The sequence below is a fragment of the Onychostruthus taczanowskii genome, unplaced genomic scaffold (genome assembly GCF_017590055.1).
Source record: "Onychostruthus taczanowskii isolate IOZ18803 unplaced genomic scaffold, ASM1759005v1 scaffold27, whole genome shotgun sequence".
NCBI lineage: Eukaryota > Metazoa > Chordata > Aves > Passeriformes > Passeridae > Onychostruthus > Onychostruthus taczanowskii.
The window spans coordinates 934,179-959,063 of NW_024500017.1; the positions used below are offsets into that span (position 1 = coordinate 934,179).

General features: G+C 33.4%; 1 protein-coding gene across 3 annotated transcripts in view; it reads right to left on the bottom strand.

The window, feature by feature from the left end:
* CSMD3 (CUB and Sushi multiple domains 3) overlaps window positions 1-24,885 on the bottom strand; it is a 577,908-nt gene that overhangs the window by 119,475 nt on the left and 433,548 nt on the right. For all 3 annotated transcript variants that reach the window (XM_041407558.1, XM_041407557.1, XM_041407556.1), the window contains one exon: window positions 17,820-17,936. In XM_041407558.1, the coding sequence (XP_041263492.1) occupies window positions 17,820-17,936 (117 nt within the window). The remainder of the gene's footprint in view (window positions 1-17,819; window positions 17,937-24,885) is intronic.

Here is a 24,885-nt window from a genome sequence, read left to right on the forward strand (position 1 = left end):
CTTAATTTTTTTTTCCTATAAACTCCTTTAAAGAAATTACAATGCCATATTTAATTCTTTTTTTGGGGAAAGAGAATAAAAAAGAGGAAGAAGTCCACATTTTTTAGAATCTTGTTTAAAAAACAGAGGAAATCTCTCACTAGAGAAATAGTATCTACGGTGATTAAGGATAACAAAGTGTGCACCAAGAAAGAAGAAATGCAAATTTCTCATGGATCTTAGCTCCCAAGTCTGGAAACCCCATTCACTGTGCTAAGTGGTGGTTCATGGTCAGTCAGACAAATGAAAAATGACAATGGAGAAAATCTATGCTTGAAATAAACAGGATCCAGGCATAACTCCAGGAAGCAGGAAACTACTGTGTGGTGTTTTTCTCTCAATGAGAAAGACTCAGCAAGTCCTTATGGTTGATCATGTTAGTGCCATCAATCAAATGATCAACTGACAGGAAAAACCTTGTGCCCATTCTCATAAGAAAGAGGGGAATTCTTCATAAAATAGACACCTGCATTAAGATTTGACTACCCTAGTAGGATGACAAACACTTTCAACCAGTTTTCTTTGCAGGAGTTACAGATTTTTTTAATTTTATTAAGGAAAAGGTGGGGAGGAAAGAGTGGGGTTTTTTTTTTATTTTTTTTTTTTGTTTTTGTTTGTTTTTTTTTTTTGTTTTTTTTTTTTTTTTTTGTTGTTGTGAGAAATAGGACATTATTTGAATTTTTCACTTCTACAATTTCCTTTGGATGTCACTTTCAAGACATCTCAAACCAGCCATGGAGTAGCATTGAAAAAAATAAATGCATAAATGAATATCAGAATATCTGCATCTAGAAATATTTTAAAGTTAAGGTGTATATTATTTATATGAAGTAGCTCTGCAAGCCAAGACTTTTGCATAACATAGCTTAATCATGGAAATTATATATAATAAACTCAGAGATGATCTGGTACAAAGGCTTATTATGACCTTTTGTTGTCTTAATCTATGACAAAAGCAGAAAAATTACTTCTACTGTATTGTTAAAAAAGTAAGACTACCTCCTGCTGCAATTTATATCTACCCCTCCTACAGGAACACAGCCTTTCTCTTTAAATGGTTCCCTTCATTTAAGTATTTAGCTTTGTAACAAACAGCAGATAAGAAAAAAATTATGAATTTTTCCTTTGTATTTAGGGTGACTCAGCAATACATTGTGATGCATTGAACTAGAAATACAAATGACAGACTGACTCAGTATTTGAAAAGTAACTTATATTCATGTAGACACGAAATAAACAGATATTTTCCCACTTCTGCTGAGAAAAATGTCCAGTAAATCTGCAAGATAATTTCTATGTTTGTTGGGCTTTTTGAAGAAAAGCAGTTCAGTAATCTCTGAGAATGTTTTTGAAGGGAAAGATTGAAAGATGACACCCTAAAGAGATGAATTCATGGATAGGAGTATTGCTCTCAGTAAGGAAATGTAAATTGATTTTGACCAGCTCACATAAAAGAATTAGAAGATCTGATCTTTTCTATTCAGTGTAATACTTCAGTTTGACATAACACTGACTATGTCTGAGTTAGCACTGCTACTATAATTTCTAAATGAAAATAGTAGCAGAGATCTCATTTTAGAAAAAAATGTTTCTCCTCTTACATTTCCAAACATTTGGTTGTCTGCCAGTTACTGCTAACACATTTAGTCTAGTCTGTGTCTGTAACAGTGATCTTTCTTTAGTGATATCAGTTGCATTTCCCTGTAATGGTTGACACTTGTTATCACATGCTGTAACAGGAAAATTATTAATTGTTTGTGAATACAAACTAGAGTCTCTGCTAATAGTATCTTGTTGTGTAAATCCTGATTCATTTCAAAGCAAAAGAATAAAACAGTTGTCTAGTTCTCGTGACCTCGGAAGAAGTAAAAATTAATTCCACCTGTATGAGCCTCTTGGGTGCACTACAGACTAGATGTCAAAATAAGGCTAGAGAGGTGTAAACTATTGAAAGGGACATTCTTACTGGCATGAGTTAAGGACAGAGAGGTGCTGACTGAGCAATGAAACTAAATGGAGTTGATATATTAATGTTACTAAACATACTCAGATATAAAAATAAAAGAGAATAATTATATATATATACACACACATAAATATATATATATATATAAATGTTACTAAACGTAATCAGATATAAAAATAAAGATAATAATTATATATATATACACACACCTAAATATATATATATACACACACACACACATTGTCTATAGCAACTGAACTGTAGATAAGCTAAAGAAACTTTACACAAGTTTCCCAATGTAAAGAAGTATGACTATACAAGAGAAACCTAAAAATATCCCCAAATATAACAAAATTCTATTTCAACATCATATGTAAAGCACAAATTTACTGGTATTTGTAAATTATTATGAGTGATTAACATAAAAGTCATGGAGGTTTTCCAAACCACATAAAGATATGCCAGTTAACTGTACTTGAATAGGGTGAATTAATTGGAATATATACTGGTTCTTCCCAATGTTTGTGACTTACACTACTGTCTAGTCCTTAATCTCTGTGGAGATTCTCCTTAAAGTTTGTGGAAAAAAAAACTTTATTGAATTATCTGCTTTTCATCAAGAGTTATTGGTGTTCCTTTGGTAGCCTCAGTTGGAGATGGCAAATGGAATCCTACATTTCCTGGCATGATATCCAGATGATTAGGGAGGAAAAGGCAGAATAAGTGATTATTTCTGCAAACAAGGAAGAGGTAAGGAAGGGCAAGAAAGAGTTCTGGTTCTTAAAGCCCACATGTGCCATTTTCCTTCCACAGACAAAGGTGAAGAAAATAGTGTTCCATTCTGTGATCTCAGAAAAACAGAGCACACAGATCTAGAGTGAGCTGCAAGCCATCCTCTGCTGTACTTCCTTTGTTTTAATTCTACAAAGGAAGTGTTGAACAGAAACATGATGATTTGTCCTTTCTCTAGTTAGTGTATTCCTGCATTCTCAGACTTGGAGAGGAAGAAGGAGAGGGAATCTGCTGATTTCTCATGTTTGAGAAAAGGAAATATTTATCTGAATGTACAAAAAGACAATAAGAATATATCTGGAAAAAGAAGACGGGGCAGTTAATAACACTAGAAGCTCAGCATGAGGAAGTGATGTTAAACTGCACAGAAAAAAAAGCTAACATGCATATTTCCCCACAAATGAGTGCAATTCCATATAAAATGTGAGATTTAGGACTTTTCCTGGAGCTGGAAGAGGACTGAACTCTCCTAATTAACACATTTCCTGCTTTCTTCTAAAATCAGCAGAACTTATTGCACTACATAAACTATCATTCTCTTCTGGCTTCAAACCTCTGCCTCCCTCTCTTCCTCTCCCTTTCTGCAACTCACATCCCTCTCTCCTGGCCTGAATCATCATGCATACATGTAAAGCTCTTTCAGGAGCTGCAACAACACAACAGTAGAGGGAAAACAATTAAAATAGTATTTTTTTAAATTTATTGCTAGTTATGTCATTTTATATTATATTATTAATTACAGAGTATATTATTTGCAATAATTTAAAAATTACTATTGTGTACATCTGCTATCACAGAAACCTGAAGGAAGCATCAAACCACACAATTTTCTTTTCTCTATATTGATTTGTTTCGACATTACTCAACTGAAATTCAAACACCTATTATTATCATTTGTTTAAAGTACCATAGATTTATTTATCCCTATGGACAAAAAAAAAGAGTAGATTATAATTTTAACTCCTTTTATACTGTTCAGATTTATTATTTCATATCTGAGATATTGAATGTATCTCATTTTGCCTTAGCTACCTAAAAAATAGATGGTTTTTTGCACCTTATTATTCAATATTTTTGCTGAGTGGAAGGAAACGTAACACCACATTTTCAAAGAAAAAAGGCCTCTGTTCATATGTGTTCTGGTTTCAGCCAGGACAGGGTTACATTTTGCAGTAGCCAGGAGGGGCATGGCCAGGACAGGAGGTTTTTCTTTACCACCTCATGTGATTGTCAGGGGTTGGGGGGAAGGAAGGCTCTTTGAGGAGAAGGGGTTCCTTCAGATCCCACAAGCCTGGCAGAGAGAGCCATCTGGTACTGTCTATTATCATCTGGCTTCTTTTCCATGTGAATGGTTTCTTTTCTTTTGCCCTCTGTCATTAATACTGTTTCTGTTACTGATCTTATTCTTAGCTCATTGCTGTTTACAGTAAATTGTTCTGTCTCAAACCATGATCTTTTGAGCCTCCAGTTCTAATCTCCAGCCACCCACTTGCTTGGGGTAGCAAGTGGCAGTTTTAGTGGGAGCACTAAATTGGACTAAATTTCCCAAATCATGACACTGTGAAGCTTGCTTGACTTACTACTTTCTTTTTTTTATTATTTTTTAATTTTTGAAAGAATGTCAGTCTCAATGTCTTGCATGAAAAATATACCTCTCATATGTTGCCAGTGTGATTTCTAAACTAGGGAAAGAGCGTTGAAGTGATAATGCAGCTGAAGTAGAACAGTTTGACAAAAAAAAAATACAGCTGGCCCTAGGCAGTAATTATATTTTATTTAATAGACTGAGAGTGAGTTAACAGACCTGGAGCACTGACTAGAGTGAGAATTAGTAATTTCATTTGAATAAAAACTGCATGGAAAAAGACTACTAATAAATAAGGCAATATATTGTTTGGTACAAAAGTACGCTAGTTTCAAAACATCCTACTGAAACGCTTTAATGAAGGTGCGTAGACATTTTCCTGTATTATGTAGTCCTCTACATAATCTTTCTTAAAAAATAAAGTAGGTCTTTGGTCACTAGTAATGTTTTTTAATTAGGTATTTGTGTGGTATACAACACAACACATTTTAAATCTATGATAATGCTTAATAGATCAATCAGTGATTAAAGCTATAAATCTAAATAAAAGCAGAAGAATGAAATAATTATATTTCACATCTACTTTGCACAGGCTGTGTTTTCTGAGATTATTTTACCAAGGCAGTTGTCAAAGCTCCAGACTTAGCTGCTAATTTGAAATTAACTGTTTTGTACAGTTTAAACTTCTGGCTTCAAATCTACTCTGAGGGGAATAGCAAGGGAGACAAAATTATGTGTTCACTACTCTGAAAGTACATCAGTGAGCAATAGAGTACCGAGAAAAAAAAAATAAAGTACAATTAATTATATTATTTTTCTTCTTCTAAATAAAACACTGTTATGATGTGCAAGTACTCAGGATTCTCTGAAAGGGACAAGACACTTAGGTGGAATGCTTTTCACTTGGGCCCAGTAATTGTAACCCAAACCATTTTTTCTTTAGTTTCTTACAAAATTCTGTGTGAACAGGGAAAGAATCCAAGACTGTACAGCTAACAACTAGTGACATGTACTTTATCCTGAAGAAGTTACTACTCAGATAATAACGTTCTGAGACCAGTTGTACACATTGCATGATCCATCACTTCATTGGTCCATTTTATTGAGAAAAATGAGTGGAAGAGGTTAGACAATGCACACAGTAAGCAGGAGGCCATCGCCCTGTTGCTACAAAAGTGTTCTGAACCACAGAAATGTGAAGAGCTTGGTAATCTTGAACGTGGGCAGCATTTTCCAATCCTGCTTCATTGTGTTCTTACACAATTGCTTACATGCTTTGAGAAAACAAAACCACAATCACACGTTCATAGCATCTCACTATCTAAGTAAGATTTTCTGAAAACAAAAAATCTAGCAGAAGTAAAACAACTGAATTTTGTTTACTGCTAATTTTTCTATTACAGTCTCTGAACTGAAGGAGAAAGGAAACACCTGCAACTTTTTGTTGTTTTTCTGTAGATCTTAACAGTAGCTTGTATACAACAGAAGGGATATCCAAAGAGACAACATATCTAGAAAAATTGGTTTTGTTGATGACTCTTGTGATGGTAATAACAAAATCATTCATAAAACGATTATCTATATAAACACAAATTACATGAAGTTCAAATTAATTGTATTTTTCAAACCCCTTCATTATAGTTCTGGGAAGAACTGACTTTTTTAATGTAAGAAAATTATAAAAAAATGTATCAAGGGACCATGAAATGGGCTAATGAGGTATTTAAGTAAGGTGCTCAAATTTGAAGGCTGGTCTTCCTTTGGTAAATGTGTTTTTAAGTCTCTCTCTAATGCTTATGGAGGGACCACAGGGAGACTAATCTCTTAAGTAATATACATAGTAGAAGGAATAAATAATTTAAACTCTGGAGTAACAACAGTAATAATAAGAAGAATACAATAATAGAACACTATTATGCCAAAATAAAAAAGAACTTTATTAAGACAGGAGGTTTAATTCAAACCATATTGTTAATTATGTAATAAGCGTTCTAGATTTATTGGCAAAGTCACTTTAAAAGAGCTTTGTTTCTTCAGTCACCTTTCAGCTAATTTAGAGCTACTAATTAGAAGTACAACATCTTTGTACATAAAATAATTGTCTTTATCGTCCTACTAGTAAATGGTACTGTTTTGATCAGATGATTAATCACTTCATTCATCTGAAACAAATTATCCCTTCAGTTTACTGAATCATATGGATGAAATTAATATTTGAGTAATTATTTTTCTTTTCATTAGTAGGCAAACCCAAAAGAACTCCCAGTGGAATGCAAAAAAAAAAAAAAAAAACACAGAAACAAAAACAAACAAACAAACAAACAAAAAAAACCCAAAAAACAAAAAACAAACAAAGAGAGAAAACATTGAAATAATCCTTCATAGTCAAAATCATCAAAAATTATATAAAGGAAACATGTGAAAGGAAGAAGTGGTTCCAGCCATTTGATGGCAGTAAATACAAGAAAAGTACTTTGTCAATGTGATCCTCATAGTAAATAGAACCACTTATCAGTTGCCAGTCTGGCAACAGATGTGCTGCTAGTCTGCCTGAGTCTGTAACTGAAATGTGAAGTCAAAACCTAGGGAAGATTTCAAGACCTAAATGAGAAACTTTTTTGTTTTTGGAGAAAGCAAATCTTGCATAACAATCAGCTTGTCATTTCAGGATCTACAGTCCTTTATAGAAAATGGGAATGGGAGAAAGGAGGATGAGAACAGGAGGAACAGATGGCTTGGAGAAACAAAAGTTTGACTTGGTGATTCAATAATGAGAAACCTTACATAACACAGGCTTTTTAGAAGCCTATTTCTGATTGTCTATTACAACTTCTAAACAGTGCAAGTGGGTGTTTACCATTACATGTATTTTAAAATGACAAGTCTCTCCAGGCCTCAAGTATTAAAGCAAAAAGCGGAGTATTCCATCCAAAATTACATTCAATACATACACTGTTAGAGTGGAACTTGAGGTGTGATAATCACAACAAGAGAACCACATTACTCTGACATCATCCCAAACATTTACAAAACCTGGACAGATGTGGTACAGGGGCTTTATCAGACCAGTGCTCTTGCACGGTCTCACGCCATGTAAATAACAAAGTTTATGTTTGCCTTTTTCTTCTCATGCAACTCTCATATAATCAGTTAGAGCTGAGAAAGTTTCATTAGCCAAGTGTTGGTTTCAGGGAGGCTTTCTTTACCCTTTCACAAAATATAGGTATATGTACATGTACATGTATATGTATCCATATATATATACACACACACACACACACACACTACTTTTCCTACTCTTCCCATTCCTTCTTTTGCCATTCATCCCTTGTAATCATCAAATTTTATGGTATTCCTCCAGTTTCCTGCCTTACTGACATCCCCTAGGTGCCACCTCTCAGAAACAACAGGACTGTCATCCTTCAGTTGTTTCTGTGATGGCCTCCAAAACCAGAAATTCAACATCTTCACTAAGGAACAACGCAAAGTAATTTTGTCTCACCAAACAGCTGTATTTTGACAGTCTCTCAATGACTTCCCAAAATACAATTCAAGTTCTAAACTCTTATAAAGAGATGGGATTTTTTTTGTCTCAAAATATGTGTAACTACCAACTTCCAAATTTGTTTATTTCACTCTTAGAGAATTTATTCACATTTTCCTGAAATTTACTCATGTTATCAGAGCAGATGCAATTCATCTCCATCTAAAATTCAACTAGAAAATTTCTTTTAAAATTACTATAAATAAACAACTGGATACAAACAGCAAGTGGCTAACACCTCCCTCCCCCTTTTTCAGTAAAACAGATCGTTCAGGGATTCTCTTTCTAAGCAAGTGGAATAATCAGCCACTTCTGCAGTCAGGAATATATATTGATGAAACATAAAGCAAAATATAGTGGGGACTGAAAAGACCTTTTTAAATGAAATCAAATAGAAATCACTGAGAGAAATCCAGTATCTTTGAACTTTGTATCTGTGTACACAGTGGTGAACACAAATATTTGAGTCAATACAGGTAATCTTAATTGAGAGAGAATTGGCTTATATCCAAAGGAATATAATGAAGAAGAAAAGTAAGAAATACGAATTGTAAGTATGTAAACAGGGCCTAACAGTGAAGCATTTAATAAGCAGATGATGTTTTGTAAAATTAATTTTTGTAGTTCCTTGATCCTAATCTGATCCTAATGAGCTCCTTCCCTGAAATATATCAGAATATTTCAGGATGGAAACTTGGCCATGGTCACACTAACTTTCCATGGTCTCTCTTTCCAGGTCTCGCTGTCTCTTACTGCCAACAAGCAAAAAATGTATCAGGGACGAGGCATTTCTGCAGTTGTTCTGTTAGGATGATTTTCCTATTGACTTTTGGAGCTACAAAATAGGAAAATGCACTGGAAGAGGAGAAACATAGCAAAAAACCCCAAACTTCTAAAGCCAAAAAACCACAAACCCCAAGAGAAAGGCCTGATCCCTGCAACTGGCCAGGCTTGAAGACTGAGAAAGCAGCTTTTTCACTCATGCAGAGATTAACAGTAAAAATGACACCTCCATTATTAATATAACTTTATGATAAGATGTCCTAAAAAATGGAGATTCAAGATTTTTCTATTGTCCTTCCAAAGTACTGAAATCTTGTCCTAAGAAGTAAAACAAACAGAAAACAGAGCTGTTCAGAATGTATGTCACCATTCAGTTTCCTCCTTGGGACAGTAACATGTGTTGAAAAGCTTTAAGCAATGATTGTAATGTAGTCTTTCCTCCAATATTTGGAATAACCAGAAACCCAGACTAATTTCAGCTATTTTAATAACAGCCTTTTCTGTGAACAAGATTTGATGATTAAATATTTGGAGCAGCTGGAGTCATACTGCTTAGAAAATTAAAAAAAAAAAAAAAACAAAAAAAAACAAAAAAAAAACCCAAGAAAAAGTCTTTAGAAATCTTTCATTAATTCAATCACATTACAGTCAAATTATTTTACTTATTGAGGAACTGTGAATTTCTTTGAAGACCACAGATGTGGTCTTATTCGTCATTGGGTTCAGGGCATTAAAAAGGCAGCTCTACTGGTGCCATATGTTTATAGTCAAACTCAATAGCTTAAGCTATTTTGTCGTCTGTATTTAATTGGTCATTATTATATTCAAATACATCATTAATATTTGAGCCAAAGCTAATCATATTTATTGAAAAAATCTAAAAACAGCACTGAAAAAAGTGACTTTAGATCATATGAAGCAACTAAATTCTTTAAATTTCATTTCAAAAATACATTGAATAGTTTGAGGTCCTTTAAATGTCACCCTATGGTGACTTTTTTATTGGCATCTGCTCACTTGGCAAGCATATTAAGCACTGAACCAATGAATGAAGTACTCCCCAGCTGTGAGTTTGGTACATAAAACCATCTAGTTCTTCCTCTCAGAACCTAGGAGATTCATAGTTAAGTGGAAAGTGATGCAAAATGACCTTCTGGTACTTCTGTAATTTATATTGTTAGCATCTCAATGACACAATCTTGTCCTTGAATTAGTAAAGCAAACCAGAAGTTAATAGTTATACAACTAATGCTTACCTCTCTTCTTCAAAAAAAAAATCTTAGACTGTAAGCTCCAGCTATTCTATGGAAAGCCTGTAGCACAGTAATCCATGTCTACTTGAAATTTTGATAAAAAACATATTCACTATCTCTCAGGTATATTTGATAAGACAATATTTTGCCACTGGACTATTCCTATTTAAATAAAAGTAGTCAGTAGTATTGTTCTGTGTTTGAAATACAATGAAAAATAAAAATATTTGGCACAACCTTGTTAAAAGTAGCAAAAATATTCTTCAAAAGGAAATAATTCTTACATTAATAAATAAATAATTTCACATTTTGTATATTTAACTTAAATTCTTGTACTATAACTATTTCTATACCACATTATGAAAATATTCATATTTTAAATAGCACTTTTAGGTACATATATTGTATATTCTGGAGAAGAGAATACTTAATACTCACTAAACTCCCTCCCAAAATCTCAACTAAAATTATTTCCAGCATATAATCAATCGTGCCTTTCATTTTCCTTTTTCGGATGGAAACATAAATCCATTAGGTATTAATTCTGAAGACAGGCTACAGGGCATGGCTTCCTGTACCTGCAGAAAAACTAACATAATGCAGTCCATCAACAGAAATTCTTCTTGTGTCCAACAACATTCTATGAAGGAGAGATATTATTGTCAAATATACACTTAATAATAAGACATTATTAGACATTTTGTTCACCTCCACCATTAGGTTTAAAACATTTGAGGGTGAGGAATCATTAAGAACAGCTTGAATTTGAATCAACCAATCCAAAGGCACTAAATGATTACTCACTGAAACATATCAGAAATTGCCAGCCTTACTACATACGCATAAGATAAAAAACATGAAGTTATGTGTGTGCAATGTGACTGCAGATTGAGATTACAGATGCAATGTTCTCTAATTCATTTAACCCTTCGTAGCTGCCAGAACAAATATGACAAAATAAGGCTGTGCTGTTTATTTTAAATTACAAATAAATTATGTTCATTCAAAAATTGCAGATAGATGGTTTAGATGGTTGAATTGCACCATAGGAATATGTATCTCTATTTGTTGATTAGAGCAAGGATCTGAATCGCTTAGATTAGATATCTATTTAATTAGGTGTATAACTAAAACAAGAGGAAATGTATTCCAGCATAGGATTCAATTACATGTATATACATTTATTTGCTTTGCCTGCAAGCCTAAAATCTATGTACACATAAATCTGCAGTGTTTAAGGGTAGCAGTTCAAGACATTCAGAGATTTAGATCATCCCCACTTGGATTATACCAATTAAAACACAAATCCTTTCACTGTATCTAACTCCAAAAGTCCAGAATTTACATTTATGGATGAACACTTTTTTTTTTAATTAAGATTTTCATGTCCATTTAGTATATAGAAGATAGACTTCTAAGCTTTTTATTTCTGGCTCAACACCAGTAAATTCTTTTCTTGCCAAATTGTGCAGAATACAGTGAGTCAGATTCTACCAATTTTTATTGTATTCATTATATAGCTATACAATCTTCTTACTTTAAGGAAGAAATTAACCATGTCCTTGTATGGTTAATTTTATTCATTGTAAATTTCAGAAAAAATATCAGTTTATCATATTTAATCAAAATAATAGTGGAAAATAAATTCATAGTCATTCAATGCACATTGAACATTGAGAATATTCAATTTCTATTGTGGTAGGAGGGTGAATTAATTTGTTTCAAGCACAATGAACACAATCTACATATTTTTCTGGCCCAAGGAAACCTGGCTCCATGCTTAACCCTCTTCAGTTCTCTTCATTAACTCTCAAAATTAAATTTGAAAACATGTCAAATGAAAAGTCCTATACCTATCATGTTAAGTCCACTCAGAGAATTTTCAAATTCAAACAATATTCTGGCAATGGGCTAAATTAACATAAAGCAGCATTTGCACCAATGTTGTGAATGTTTCCATACTGAAACACTCATTTTCATTCATTCATTCATTAAAAAGAATTACTTCAGCAATTGTAATTAAATATTACATATAAATGTTACCTTTATTAAGCTTTCTATCTCTGGGATGAAAAGTACTTCTGTGTCTGCCTGATATCCTCTGCACAATGATTTCTCAGTTCTGGCCAGGGTTTCTAAAGTCTATCACAGATGAAACTCCTGCTAATGTACTTTTGAATGAAGCTTAATTAGCTGACTGGAGAAAATTGAAGAAAAGAACTGCCATAATTTTTTTAAAGCTGAGATCTTGCAGTTTGGTTTCAAGAATTTACTAAGAATCATTATAATCTAACTAGTACAAAATCCTTTGAAAATATTGCAATAACAGAATGGTGCTAAGAGAAATAACAACATGGCAACAGAGTTAAAAAAATACCAAGAAAAATGGATGAGGTGTGGATTTTCTATCAACTATTGGTATTACTTATACAGCAGGTACTTCCTCCTATTGTTCACAATAAATATTTGTATGTACACCCTCAGTATTCCATGATGATCACTCTATACTTTAGAAAGCTGAGAAAACAAACCAGAAAACTGATTTTCTCAACTAAATTTGATTTCATTAAATTTCTGGATTAAGTGATACATGTTTTTAAAATATTTTTTAGGTTTTATATGAAGCGCCCTGTGATAGTCAGTTTTTATGTTTTTATGCAAAAATTTTGTGAATACAAAAATATAGATTACTTTTTTCTTTTAAAAATAGTTTTATGCTTACATAAAAAGGCGTAAATAAATAAATGGTCCCTTTTTCTTGGAAGTCATTTTGAGTTGGAGTGATTTTCTTTTTGGGAAGGAAAGGTGAGCTGACTTGCTTTTTATAAAATATAAGGTGCAAGCTGGATGTCTCTTTCTTCTGAAATTAGTGTTTTGAACCTTTATACAGTTGGGCACTCAAGCTTTTGGAGCAGTCTTTGTGGCTTTGCTCCATCTTGTTGACAAGTAATCATTGTTTGAACAGTGCAATCGCACAGCTTTGAAGTGTTTGCTTGTATAAAAGAGAGTAGGAGCAGAATCAGGTTCCTGCGTATGGCAGCATTTTGATATTTTAAATCATATTCTTTCATTTCTCTCTCCCTTTCAGCAAAGTACTGCTTAATTCGATAACTGTTTCATTTATGGTTAAAAATATTGATGGTAGCTATTTAGCCAGACATTTCCATCCATTTTTACTTAAGATGGAAAGTTAAACCCTCCACATTTAAAAAATGACAGTCTATATGCATCTGCCACATTTCTTAAATTATATTAAGATGTACACAGCAGTGATGATGGATTCAAGTTACTGAAATGTTTTTACTGTAGATCTATGTCTGTAGATGTACAGATGTTTCACTGTAATCCAGCTAAGTATTATCATTAAAACGATTTTGGTTCACATTCGCTCTTGATGTGAGGGTGTCATTTGGCACATTCTGCTCCTTGTGATCTGTCCTTGCCTATTTTTTTCTTTCCAAATGTAATCTGAGTTTGTAATCACCTCAAACAGTACCGAAATCACTTTATTGTGACATGACTGTTAAGGGGTCTAACAGTTGTTGATGCAGTGAGCTGTCTAACAGAAAACATATGTTGACACCATTGTTTGATCAGTGTGTATTTTCACTGGCAGAATAAAATCTGTAGGTTTACCTTCCAGTAATTGGTAAAAAATTATTCTTTCAAGGACACTATTAATAATAACAACAATAATCCCAAAATTCAGCTCTTTGGTTCTACTTCTTTCTTTCCTGTGTAGCTAATATGGAATAACTCAGGTCTATCTCCTAGAAATTTAAAGCAAAAATTTAAGCAAAAGCTGAACATGGTATAAATGTGTCTGTGAATATAAGTCAGCCAGTTATTTGGGAATTGAAGAGAATATTGGAATTAAATTTCCCTGTTTACCGTAAGCAAACTGGATCTACCTTCACAGCCAGTTATTTGGGAATTGAAGAGAATATTGGAATTAAATTTCCCTGTTTACCGTAAGCAAACTGGATCTACCTTCACTTCCCGTATTTTGGGAAGTCTTGTCCCAAAATATCATTCCTATCAATAAAATTCTTGCACATTTTAAATTATATATTCTTGCAGATGTAAAGCAAATGTTTCCATGGAAACTAGACATTTTCCCAATTAATGTATTAGCTTCTAGGTAGGAAAATATAGTTCTGCTTTAAATTTCATAAATTTTGATGGTAACTAAGAAAATATATTTATTTTGTGATAGCACAGCTCAAAGCCACACTTAAATACTTTACCGTGTATGTTCAATCTATCTTTTTGCTCTAACAGAAAGGAAAGCCATTTGCTGAGGCCAGCTGATATAAAATCTATTTTACTGTTTAAAATATTAATTTAAAAAGAAGTATAGGTGACACCATTATACAGAGCAGAGCATACAAATTAGGTCATGTCCATTAGATAAAATAAATAAAATCTCAAACATCTGCATTTTAATTGAAACCAAAGCTGTATTTCAGGATTGAACAATTAACAATCATTACACCACTTTAAAATATCAGTGGGCGACTGTCAGATAAGAAGCTGAGTCTTCCATGTTTACAGAAGATTTTGCCTGTGGCACACTGTGTGCTTTTGTGAATCATTTATCTTGTAGCTTAAACCTGTCATGGTATGAAATATTGCAACTGTGATTCTGCATGACAGAATAATGAAACACTGGGAAAAAGTCCACATTGAAATGACTTTTCCACAGAATTTTTGACTTGAGAACCCAAAAAGCTGCAGATGAAATAGGTTTTCTTTTCAGTCCATCAAAAACTAATCCAGGCCAATGAGTTCCCTTCTACACACTGAATATGTTATTACATTGTTTGTGGGTGTTTGTCTCTATTGACCAGGTTTTCTTTTTTTTTTTTTTTCCCTACTAACTGCTCTTTGTTTTAAGTTCTCATATACTGTATTGGATGCCAAAACAGTTCTTGAAGAGTTTCCATTCAGCAGATATTTGATTGCTGTATTTCACATTGAAAGCTGGAGCCACAGAGAAGATGACAGATTTGTTGCTGTTTTCTTTAGGAAAATTAAATTATCATATGTCAGCAGCTTTGCTGGAGTACCCCTTTGTAGCAACACACCTGAACAACTTAGACTACATTGTATGCCAGCCATACCGCATGTAGTTCTTCTCATCAGAGCCGTCTGGAATGCATCAAGGTTACAAAGACATAAACTGCTCTAAAGTAAGAAAGAAGAGGCTGAGACACAGAATATCAAGACCGAAAGAACTTGATAACAGAGTGCTGTCAGGCGCCTGGACCGTAACCAGTCACATGCTCTGAAGAGCGCGTGCGGAACACATGGACAGGATAGCGGCACCAATCAAGAAAAGCGTGATCAGCGTGTGCAGTAGTTGTAGAATCTAAAAATAAGTGCATAATGTAAACAATAAACGGCTTCTGCTCCATCATATTGGTTAGTTGCACAGGAGTCTTGGTTTCCCACACCCCTTCATTCTCAAAAAGGTTATTTTGACTCTTTTTTGTTGTGAGTAATCTCTGTCAAATCTACATGATGTGATGCACATTACCAAGTGAATTAAATATGAAATCTGGTGTATTTTTCCACAAAAGTCAGAGATTTTGTGACCATTTGTCAGTGAGTGATCCCTACATACCAAGAATTGCAAGTGAAGACTCTTAATGCAATATCTTCTATCAGGACTCAAAACAACAGAGTTACAGGAACAAACATTCTACTTACTAAAATTGATCTGAAAGACCTCAGCATTGCAATTTTATGGCTATTCTCCTCTGAAACTGTACTTAAATATATTTTGATGAGTGAGAAGTAAAAGCTATTAGATAAAACATATTCATTATTCATACTCATTACTCATAACATTTCAGACTGAGACAAATAATTATATTGAATGTAAAAAACTTCATTTAAATCAATTGTCAAAATCACTTTGTCTTTCTTAATGGTTTTTACTGGAATAATTTTAGTAAATACAGATTACAGAATAAGCCCAGATCATGAAAAAATCTATATTAATAACTGACAAAAAAAAATTGAACACCAGTGTACAATTCAAAGAAAGATTCAGATTTTAAAATGTGAGCTTCTGGGTATAAGGAATTCTGCTTCCTATTCTGTATGAGTGTCGTTGGAAAAAACCAGCTAAAATGGAAATATCTGTTTTGGCACTTGTTTCTATGTGTCATGTCATTCTCATTTTGAGTGGTTACTACCAGATACCTTTTTTACCTTTCTCTTTCAACAGACTTTTGTCTTCTGCATTCACAAAAGTGCATCAAGTATCACCCATCATACATTCTACAGGTCCCTGAACTAATTGTCAAAATACACTATTTAAATACAAAAAAAAAAAAAAGGAAAGGTCTATCCCAAGGTAGGACAGACAAAAAGTTTAGGTATTCTATAATATTTATATTCCACAATATGTCAATGAATCTTTATATGCTAAGGTTAAGCATATTTAAACCTTTTTTTTTGCATCAGCATTTTTTATCTAATCACTGTGAAACACTTAAACAGAATTCCTTAATACTGTTACTATCATGATTAGTTTGTAAGAAAACGAGTATTTCTCAAATTAATCCAAATAACTATGCAGAGCAGTGGGATTTTCCCTCATTTCCATGTGCCGTTTTGGGAAATCTGGCTTTATTTCTGGAAATCACAAAACTACACATTTTGAATCCATTATTGTAGTAATTTTAAAGCTTTACATGTTGACATCCATTTCAAAAAGTACCACTATAATGATATTGAGTAACTTGAGATTTGATGAAAATGGGAGGATATAAACTTTACAGTTTATCTAAAAATGATTAGCTGTGTCAAAATTCCATGCTTATAATAGCTAGAAATAAACCAAACTTATTTTGGAATAAGGAGAAATTGGCAGGACTTAGGGGACAATACTTTAAAAAATCTATTTATTTTGTAGTAGTCTATGCACCTCTACACCATACTCAAGAACAAGCTAATTGGATATTAAGGGAGCTCAGATATCATGAGTATGGCAGATGGACACACAGCAGCTGAAGCACTGTCTTTAATTTCGCTAAGATGTTTGCAGAATCAACATGAAGGAAGGTTAAGAAATACCTATCCCCATCCCCAGGCACCTGTTTTTTGACAAATTGAAATGTGAGCTAGGGGTCATAATGAAGTCCTGCTTATCCAAGCATAAAGCTACAGCATGGATATTTAAAGCTTAAATGATACTCAGTATGCGGCATAATGCTTACCAAGAAGGGAAAGTGAACAAAATACCCATCAGCTGGTATCACAGACAATTAATAATAAAGTGAGATAGAATTCATAAATCCAGGGAGGTAAACTGGCTTTGTATGGGACAGAAGACACAATTAAAATATTTGTCTAATCAACAGAAAAAATGTTAGTATGGAAGTGGAGTTTTCATGGAGGATCAGAGAATCTACAAAACCCCAGCAGACACCTGCTGCTCTAATTTCACTTGACAATAAAGACTATGCCTCTTGCTTCCCCTGCTTACATGGATTTACTGGAGCTATGCTTCCCTTTCTAGATCGTAGGCACCTGACCCTGGGTGAAAAGAAACCTGAAGTGGTATCACTAATATATTTGGTTAGCATCACAGTAGTATTCTAAGTTACATGCTAGTAATCACAGTGAGACAAAATATTGAACACTAATTTCAAAAGATAAAGGCCAACATAAGTGTTTTGAGAAAACAATGCACTATAAAATTTTAAAAGTGTTAATAGAAGTATCAGCTTAAAACAGCTTAATCACATTAATAATTTTATGTAAAAGCAACCATACAAAAATAATCCAGAATTGTTGAAAGTATCCAAGCAACAAAAAGAAATTAATGAGACCAGACCTACTTACCAAATTCCTTAGGAACAGTGATAGAGTAAATACAGTTGTGACCAACACTATAATTCTTGGGGTAGTTTGGTGATAAAACAGTCCCTTCAGAACCTGTTGATCGGCTTCCACAGGGTGCTAGAAAGTGAAGATAATTTGTTTTAAAAAATGTAATATCATTAAAAAATCAGTTTAAATTGTGTTACAAAGCAGAGTGATGCAGAGTCCCCGGGCAGGTGCATTTGTTGTATGTTGGAATATGATATTATGGGAAATTTTGTTACACTTCTACACTGGATTAAATTTGTACATCCTGTAACATACCATGTATGTACAGTTTTCTCATATATCATATGAGAATTGATGGCACTCTGCAGTTTTCCAGATCAATTTTTTTTTCTTTAAAATTTATAAACCTTCTTAATATAAGTAATGATGTGGTTTATATGCAGTATGCTATTATTTACAGCATACAAAACTATTATTCATTCCTATGATGCTTTTGAGCATCATGTTAAGAGCATAGATTATCCAGCCCTTCTGCACACTCATACCAATACACTCATTATGCAAAATAATGTCTACAACTACTGATACAAGAAAGTCAGGTTTTCTTGACTGAACATGATGTACCACTTACTTATATCTCAATTATTTATAACTTTATACATGAAAAGTTATGAGCACATACTTTTCTTTATAACAGAAACATCATGTTTATGCTACCACAGCCATAATACTTGATCAAATGGAAGATAGATACGAATGCTTTTTACCACAACAATGCATTTTTCTAAGGCATATAACAAAACTTAGTATTTGGCATTATTCAAAAATGTCAAGCAAGAAACAGTGTTCTTTTTTTTTCATCAGATATACAGGTTCATATATATGAAACATTATTCAATGTTAGTGGTTTCCTATGTCTATTACCTGCTTGTCACAGAGACTTCGTAATTTAGGGTTTTAATTTAGATTTAACCCTAATCTATTTTAAAGACTATGGCATCTCTTTACAATAATTTTTCTCTTTTGGACTATAAAACATTTTAATGAGTTTAGTGTTAACTTATCTATTTAATAAATTTATTTCCTGTTAAGATATGAATTTATAAATTAAGTAGTACTCAATGTTTCATTTGCTAAACACATTTGGGGTTCTTTTTGTGGCATTCTCTCAAACTAGTAATACTTCATGAATTGCATTAAATAAGAAAAAGATGGTTTTCTTACTGCTATTCCAGAAGACTTTATCTCAGTACTTGTCATACTAAATTCAAGACATTTATTAGTGTCGCTACAAATTACATATTTTAATACTACTTTTACTTAATTCACACAAAATGTTTGGTGGAGTGTACCATGAAAAGAACCCATCTTTAAAATGTAGCAAGTTAATACCCCAGCACTTTGAGAACAGGTTTATGCAATTTGCATTAGCATGGACTCCTTTCAGTATGGTGTAACTTCAGAGTTTGGCAGGCTGAGTACCTGAAACAGGAGCAGATGGCACCTATTGCTCCAGTTTCCATACACATTTTGGAAATTATTTAATGGATTGCTGTGAAAGTCACGGTATTTGAAATATGTCAACAGAAGGGTCGTGACTTTTGCTTGTGCAGATGTGTATGCATGTGGCAGATGTGGCAAAGCACACACATGCTCCAGATATACTGGAGCTAAGCAAATCCATCAGGCCCCAGACCAGGATGAGCTCTTGGTGAGGCTCAGGTCAGAGGATGGGCACACGCCCTGACACACAGAGTAAGCACTGACTCCCAGATGTACATGGAATATTGCCCTCTGTGGCTAAAAGAGTAATCTCAGTGCCTTCCCTCAATCCGCCACTACGTGAAATATCAGAAATTCATGATCTTTTGTGAGAACATTTTTAGATAATGGAACTACTGGGACTTTTTCCAAGAAGCAGTAAGTGTCTTGGCTGAGCCTCATTTGCAGAGACTTATTTGCCATGAGTTACTGGAAAAACACAAAGTAAAAAACCTTCACTACATAAATGTGGCAAATATTTGTGATGAAACCAGATCTGCTTACGAGCTTGTAAGTACTCAAGATTTTCTATTCCAGATTTTTGATTAAACAGAAGAGAATATGGAAGAATATAAGCAACAAAATCATTAAAATAAGAGAAATAAGATTGCCAAAAAATTTATCCTTAACTCCATTTCCTTCTTTACTGTTTGTGAATTGAACAATTAAGCTACAATCCAATACCTGTGTCCCACACTAGCGTTCACATCATTATTACACCTTCTTAATCAGCAGAAATAATGTGCAAATTTAGGGTAAAACTACAATTCCACTAAAGTCAATAGCATTGACACAAAAGGAACATAATTTCACCATTAATGAAATTGAAGCCTTTGTACACAAAAGCAGTACTTAAAATAAAGAGCTAAATATGGTCCTCAGCATATAGTGGACCTTTACTTATAAAGAAAAATAAAGATTTTTATATACCCTGTTTCATTTCTATTCTTACAGGTTATGAAATTAGTAAAGGCTTTATCTTAATTGTAAAATGGTCCTTACACTAGTATGCTTAAATCAGAGCAAAATGTACTTAACTATGTACAGATCTAGACAAAATATGTCATGATACTTGCAAGATAGTATTATGACAGCTGATAAAAAAGTCACTAATTTTATTGAAAAAGTCAATATATTTATTGAAAAGTGCTTATAGATATCTAGAAGTCATTAAACAGAAATTTTTGCAAATAAAGAAAAAAAATGTCTAGCATCTTCAAAAATCGGAGAGTTCTCATTAATACTGAACTATGGTTAAGATAACCTCCAAGTCTCTAAAAGGTGAAGATAATGCCATTTTCTTTCACAGCTGATAATTAAAATGTTTATATGATACTTTGTATGAAACATCTAAACATTTTTCCCACACACTGAGTTCCATGAAAGTAACATACATCTGCACTGGATTTAAATGGGGATATATATGTTCACACAAGAGAAGCTGGCTTGTATCCGTTCACACAAGGGGAGAAGAGACACACTACGAGTCTGAAGCAGGATTTCCAGTGAGGGTCTTTTAGGTACAAGGTCTTTCAACAAGAGTTGTCTGCAGCCTTTGCTACAATGTACTCAGTACAGACTGGAGTTAGACATGACCGGCATATGCAACATATGGTGAGAGTATAATCAGCAGTAAGAACTTAATACCTGTGTTAAGTATTTTTTTTTCCTTGAATTTCTTTCCTTGGTCTTCTCACTCTGGTTTTTTTTCACTCAGCCCTTTCTGAGTTTACTTTTCCCTTATTATGTCCCTTATTTTCCAACTGTTTCTGTAATGACTCTTATCTTCACAAGAATTCACATTCCTGGATTTCAAAAACAACTAGTATATAGAGAAGTTGGTTCAAGACATAAACATTCAGTTGACCTTTACAAGCTGAGAAAATGTTAAATTTTGTAAATCATTAGGTAGGGAAAAATTTAACTCTTATAGCAGCTGGACAGTTCTCCAAGACATTTCTGAATGTGTCAGGGAGGAGGAAGAGATTTGCTTGGTATTTTAGTAAACTTAGAGAGCTCACTGACTGTATTTCCTTCTTTGCATTTTAAGAAATGTTTAATTTAAAATGCCAAAAAGTTTCAAGAAGAAATTTTACCCTGACCAGCACTAAACATTAATGCTCAGAAATCAAAGATGGACATGAAACCATAGCTTCAGTGAATTGAAAGCATTACCTTGACGCAAACATGTCTTTTTGCCTCCAGAGAACAGAGAACATTGAGTTGTTTGGATAGATGTAAAAGTTCCACTAGTACCATGCTATCTATTGACTTTCATTTATGCTTAATTCAGCTAAGTAGGTCTTACTGTCTTTGTTTCAGCTTTATAGTGCAAGAATTTATTTTGTTTCCTTATGAATAGAAAGTCAAAGACTTAAAAGTTGTGAAAATCAACTCATCTAATTATTGTGCTCTGCACTAAAATGTCTACCTATAATAAAAACCTAGATAACCCCTCACACTCACAAATATAATTTGTTAAAACAAACAAACAAAATATGCAAAAAATGCTGAGAACCATTCCCCTGGGAATGTAAAACATCCTGCAGAATAAAATAATCCAACCAACCAACCAAAAAAAAAAAAAAAAAACAACCAAAAAAACCCTTCAGGAGAATGTATGTATTTTTTAATGTAATTCTCCAATGGTATTTCATTATTTTTTAATAATGTTTGCTTAGAATCTGAAATGCTGTATTCCCTTATGTATTTATTTATGCTCTAGCTTATTCTAGTTTATTCACCAAAATGTTATGCAGTATGCTGTCCTTGTCCTGCTTTACAGGGTCAGCAATGTAGCACTAGTGGGAGAGCAAAGGACTTGACTATGTTAAGAATGTGATAAAGATCAGTGTGTTGATGCATTGCTCACTATTTCCTTGAAACATTTTTAGCATTAATGGCAAAAATTCCTGTGTGTGCTGAACCTAATGTTATCTTGCCTTGTAGAATAGCATCCCCTGTAGCCCTCAACAAACCCTATCACAAAAACAATAAGAGTATCACCCATTCTGTATGTAAATTGGCAAGCATTTTATCTGGAAGATTACCCACCTTGATCATTAGTATTCATTTACCTTTGTCAAAGAACTACATTCTACCTCATTATGGCAGTGCATTAGTAAATAGAGAATGCAATATAAAATGCATTACCATCAGAGGGACATCTTTTCTCAAATTTCAGTAGCTGTAAAAGAAATGTAGTTGAAAACTACAGAGGGAAAATCGCAGCAGAACAATAGGTTCTTGTAATCTATGCCTAACTACTGCTATAAAGTCAAATTTTCTGTGCCTCCAGCTAAACAATACAGTGTTAAAAGTCCCAGTCATGTGCTTATTGCTCCTAGGTTTTTCATCAGGTATTTGCAGTTTAACCAAAAGAAAGAATGCACAAGGTGAAAGTTGAGTAAGAAAAAAGCTAAGAATGGACTATCTAAGCTTGAGAATCAATTCCAAATATCTGAATTTTCTTTAAAAATTAATATTTTTGCTATCAAGGTTTTTTCGAATGCAGCTTGAAGTTTTTCATTCCTACTCTTGCTTTCAGATCAACTACTTTCTAGCTCCTACAGCTAACATCTAATATAATTTAATTGTATTTGCAGATTTAAATGCCATGTTGCACCATCCATTTTTAAGCAGCAGTTCTCAATTGAATCAATGGGGACCCCTGCTTAAAAATGAATGGCACAATATGGCTTTATGTCATGGAGATAAATTTGATTACATAGCTACAAATACAATCAAAGATAAGAACAACTGTGCATGCAGTCTGGAAAAGGAGAGAAAAAAATGCTTTGAAGAACTGGTAATGGGACACTAACTTTTTATCTAATGGGTCACTTTATCAAAATCTAGTCTAAGATACCTAGTATTCAATTTATCTAAATAAGTAGGTTCAGAAAAAATTATTTAGTGACATGATTTATGTTTATAAAATTTAATATATTATTGTGGTCTAACCCCAGCTGTAAACTAAATACCACACAGTCCTGCTTGTTCATCTCCCCTTGTGGGGGAGTGAGAGAATTGAAAGGGTGAAAGTGGAAATTGTAAAGAAAAGGAAAATAAAAGAGGAATGTAACCCACAAAAAGACAAGTAATGCTGATGAAAACATTTGTTCACCTTCAAGCAACCAATACCTTGCTAGTTACTCATGAGTGGCCCCAGGCCAACCTTTCATCTCTATTACTGCTGAACGTGATGCCATAAGGTACGGAATGTCCCTTTGGACATTTGGGATCAGCTGTCCCAGCTGTGCTGCCTCCCAGCTTCTGGTGCCTCTCCAGGCTGTTCACTGGTGGGATGGCATGAGGAGCACCAAAGGCTTTGATTCTGTGTAAAGACTGCTCAGCAGTAATGAAAACCCGCTGGTATTATCAAACCAGCAAAAATCGAGGTCCTACTAGCTACTGTGAAGAAAATGAACAGTATACTAGCCCAAAAATCCATGTATATTAAATAATTGGATGGTCTTTTTCCTAGTCTTATGTAACACAATATCATTCCATTCATTCTTTGTAGTCCAATTATGAGATTTTCAGTTGTAATGATTTCTTGTAGTGGTTATAAGTGGTGTAAAAGACAGTCTGATAAAAAAAAATGTATGTTTTAGTTGCTACTTGGAAAAGCAGAAATACATAAGAAATAAAAAGACACTAAAAAAAATACAGAGGGTGAGACAGTGTAACATCATAATGCTGAAAAGCAGTATGAAAGAAGAAAACATAACGAAGACTATAGAATTCCATACTGTAGTCTCTTAGTCTTCACAACAGAATTTAACAATCAAAACTGATGTAAAAAATGAGAGAGAAACTGAGGCTAATATATGTAAAAGTATTTGAATGTAATTAGTTAAAAAAGGCCAGCAGAAGGTGGCAATTTAGAAATTTACTAAAGCAGGCCCTGAATCATTAATAGAAAATAGAGAAATCATGGCATTATTTAAAAGCAAGCAAACAAAACCTGCAAACCAAAAAAATAACGAAAAAGAAAAACCAAACCCAAACCAAAAACCCTTAAACAGAGAAAATCTAAGTAGCAACTTAAAAAAAAATTATTAGTAATTGGAGAATTGTAAGATCAAAAGCAGTTAGCAACTGATGCAGAAAAACTTAAAAGATCAAAGATAGATTTTGAGTTTCAATTAAACATTAATGTAGAGAAAGATATATCTAAGCTAGGCTTTAATATAGGCACAGAAGATAACACTTTTGTTCCATTTAAGAGCAGTGAAGTTTCAGTAAAAACATCACAACAATTTTTTGCCATTAAAAACAAAAAACAAAAACAAAACAAAAAACAAACAAACAAAATAACCCAAAAAAACAAAACCAAAAAAAATTTATTTTCATATTAGCACAAAGTTTTGAAATACCGGGAGGGGGTTTAGTCTCCAAAAGAGAAGAATGAGGACATGGGCAGTCTAGTCACTTTTTGAAGATGTGGTAGATTGAGGTAAAGATTAGAGAAATAATTGCCAGCAATTCTAGTATAATAAAATAATTTTAGATATTCTCATAAATACTGTTT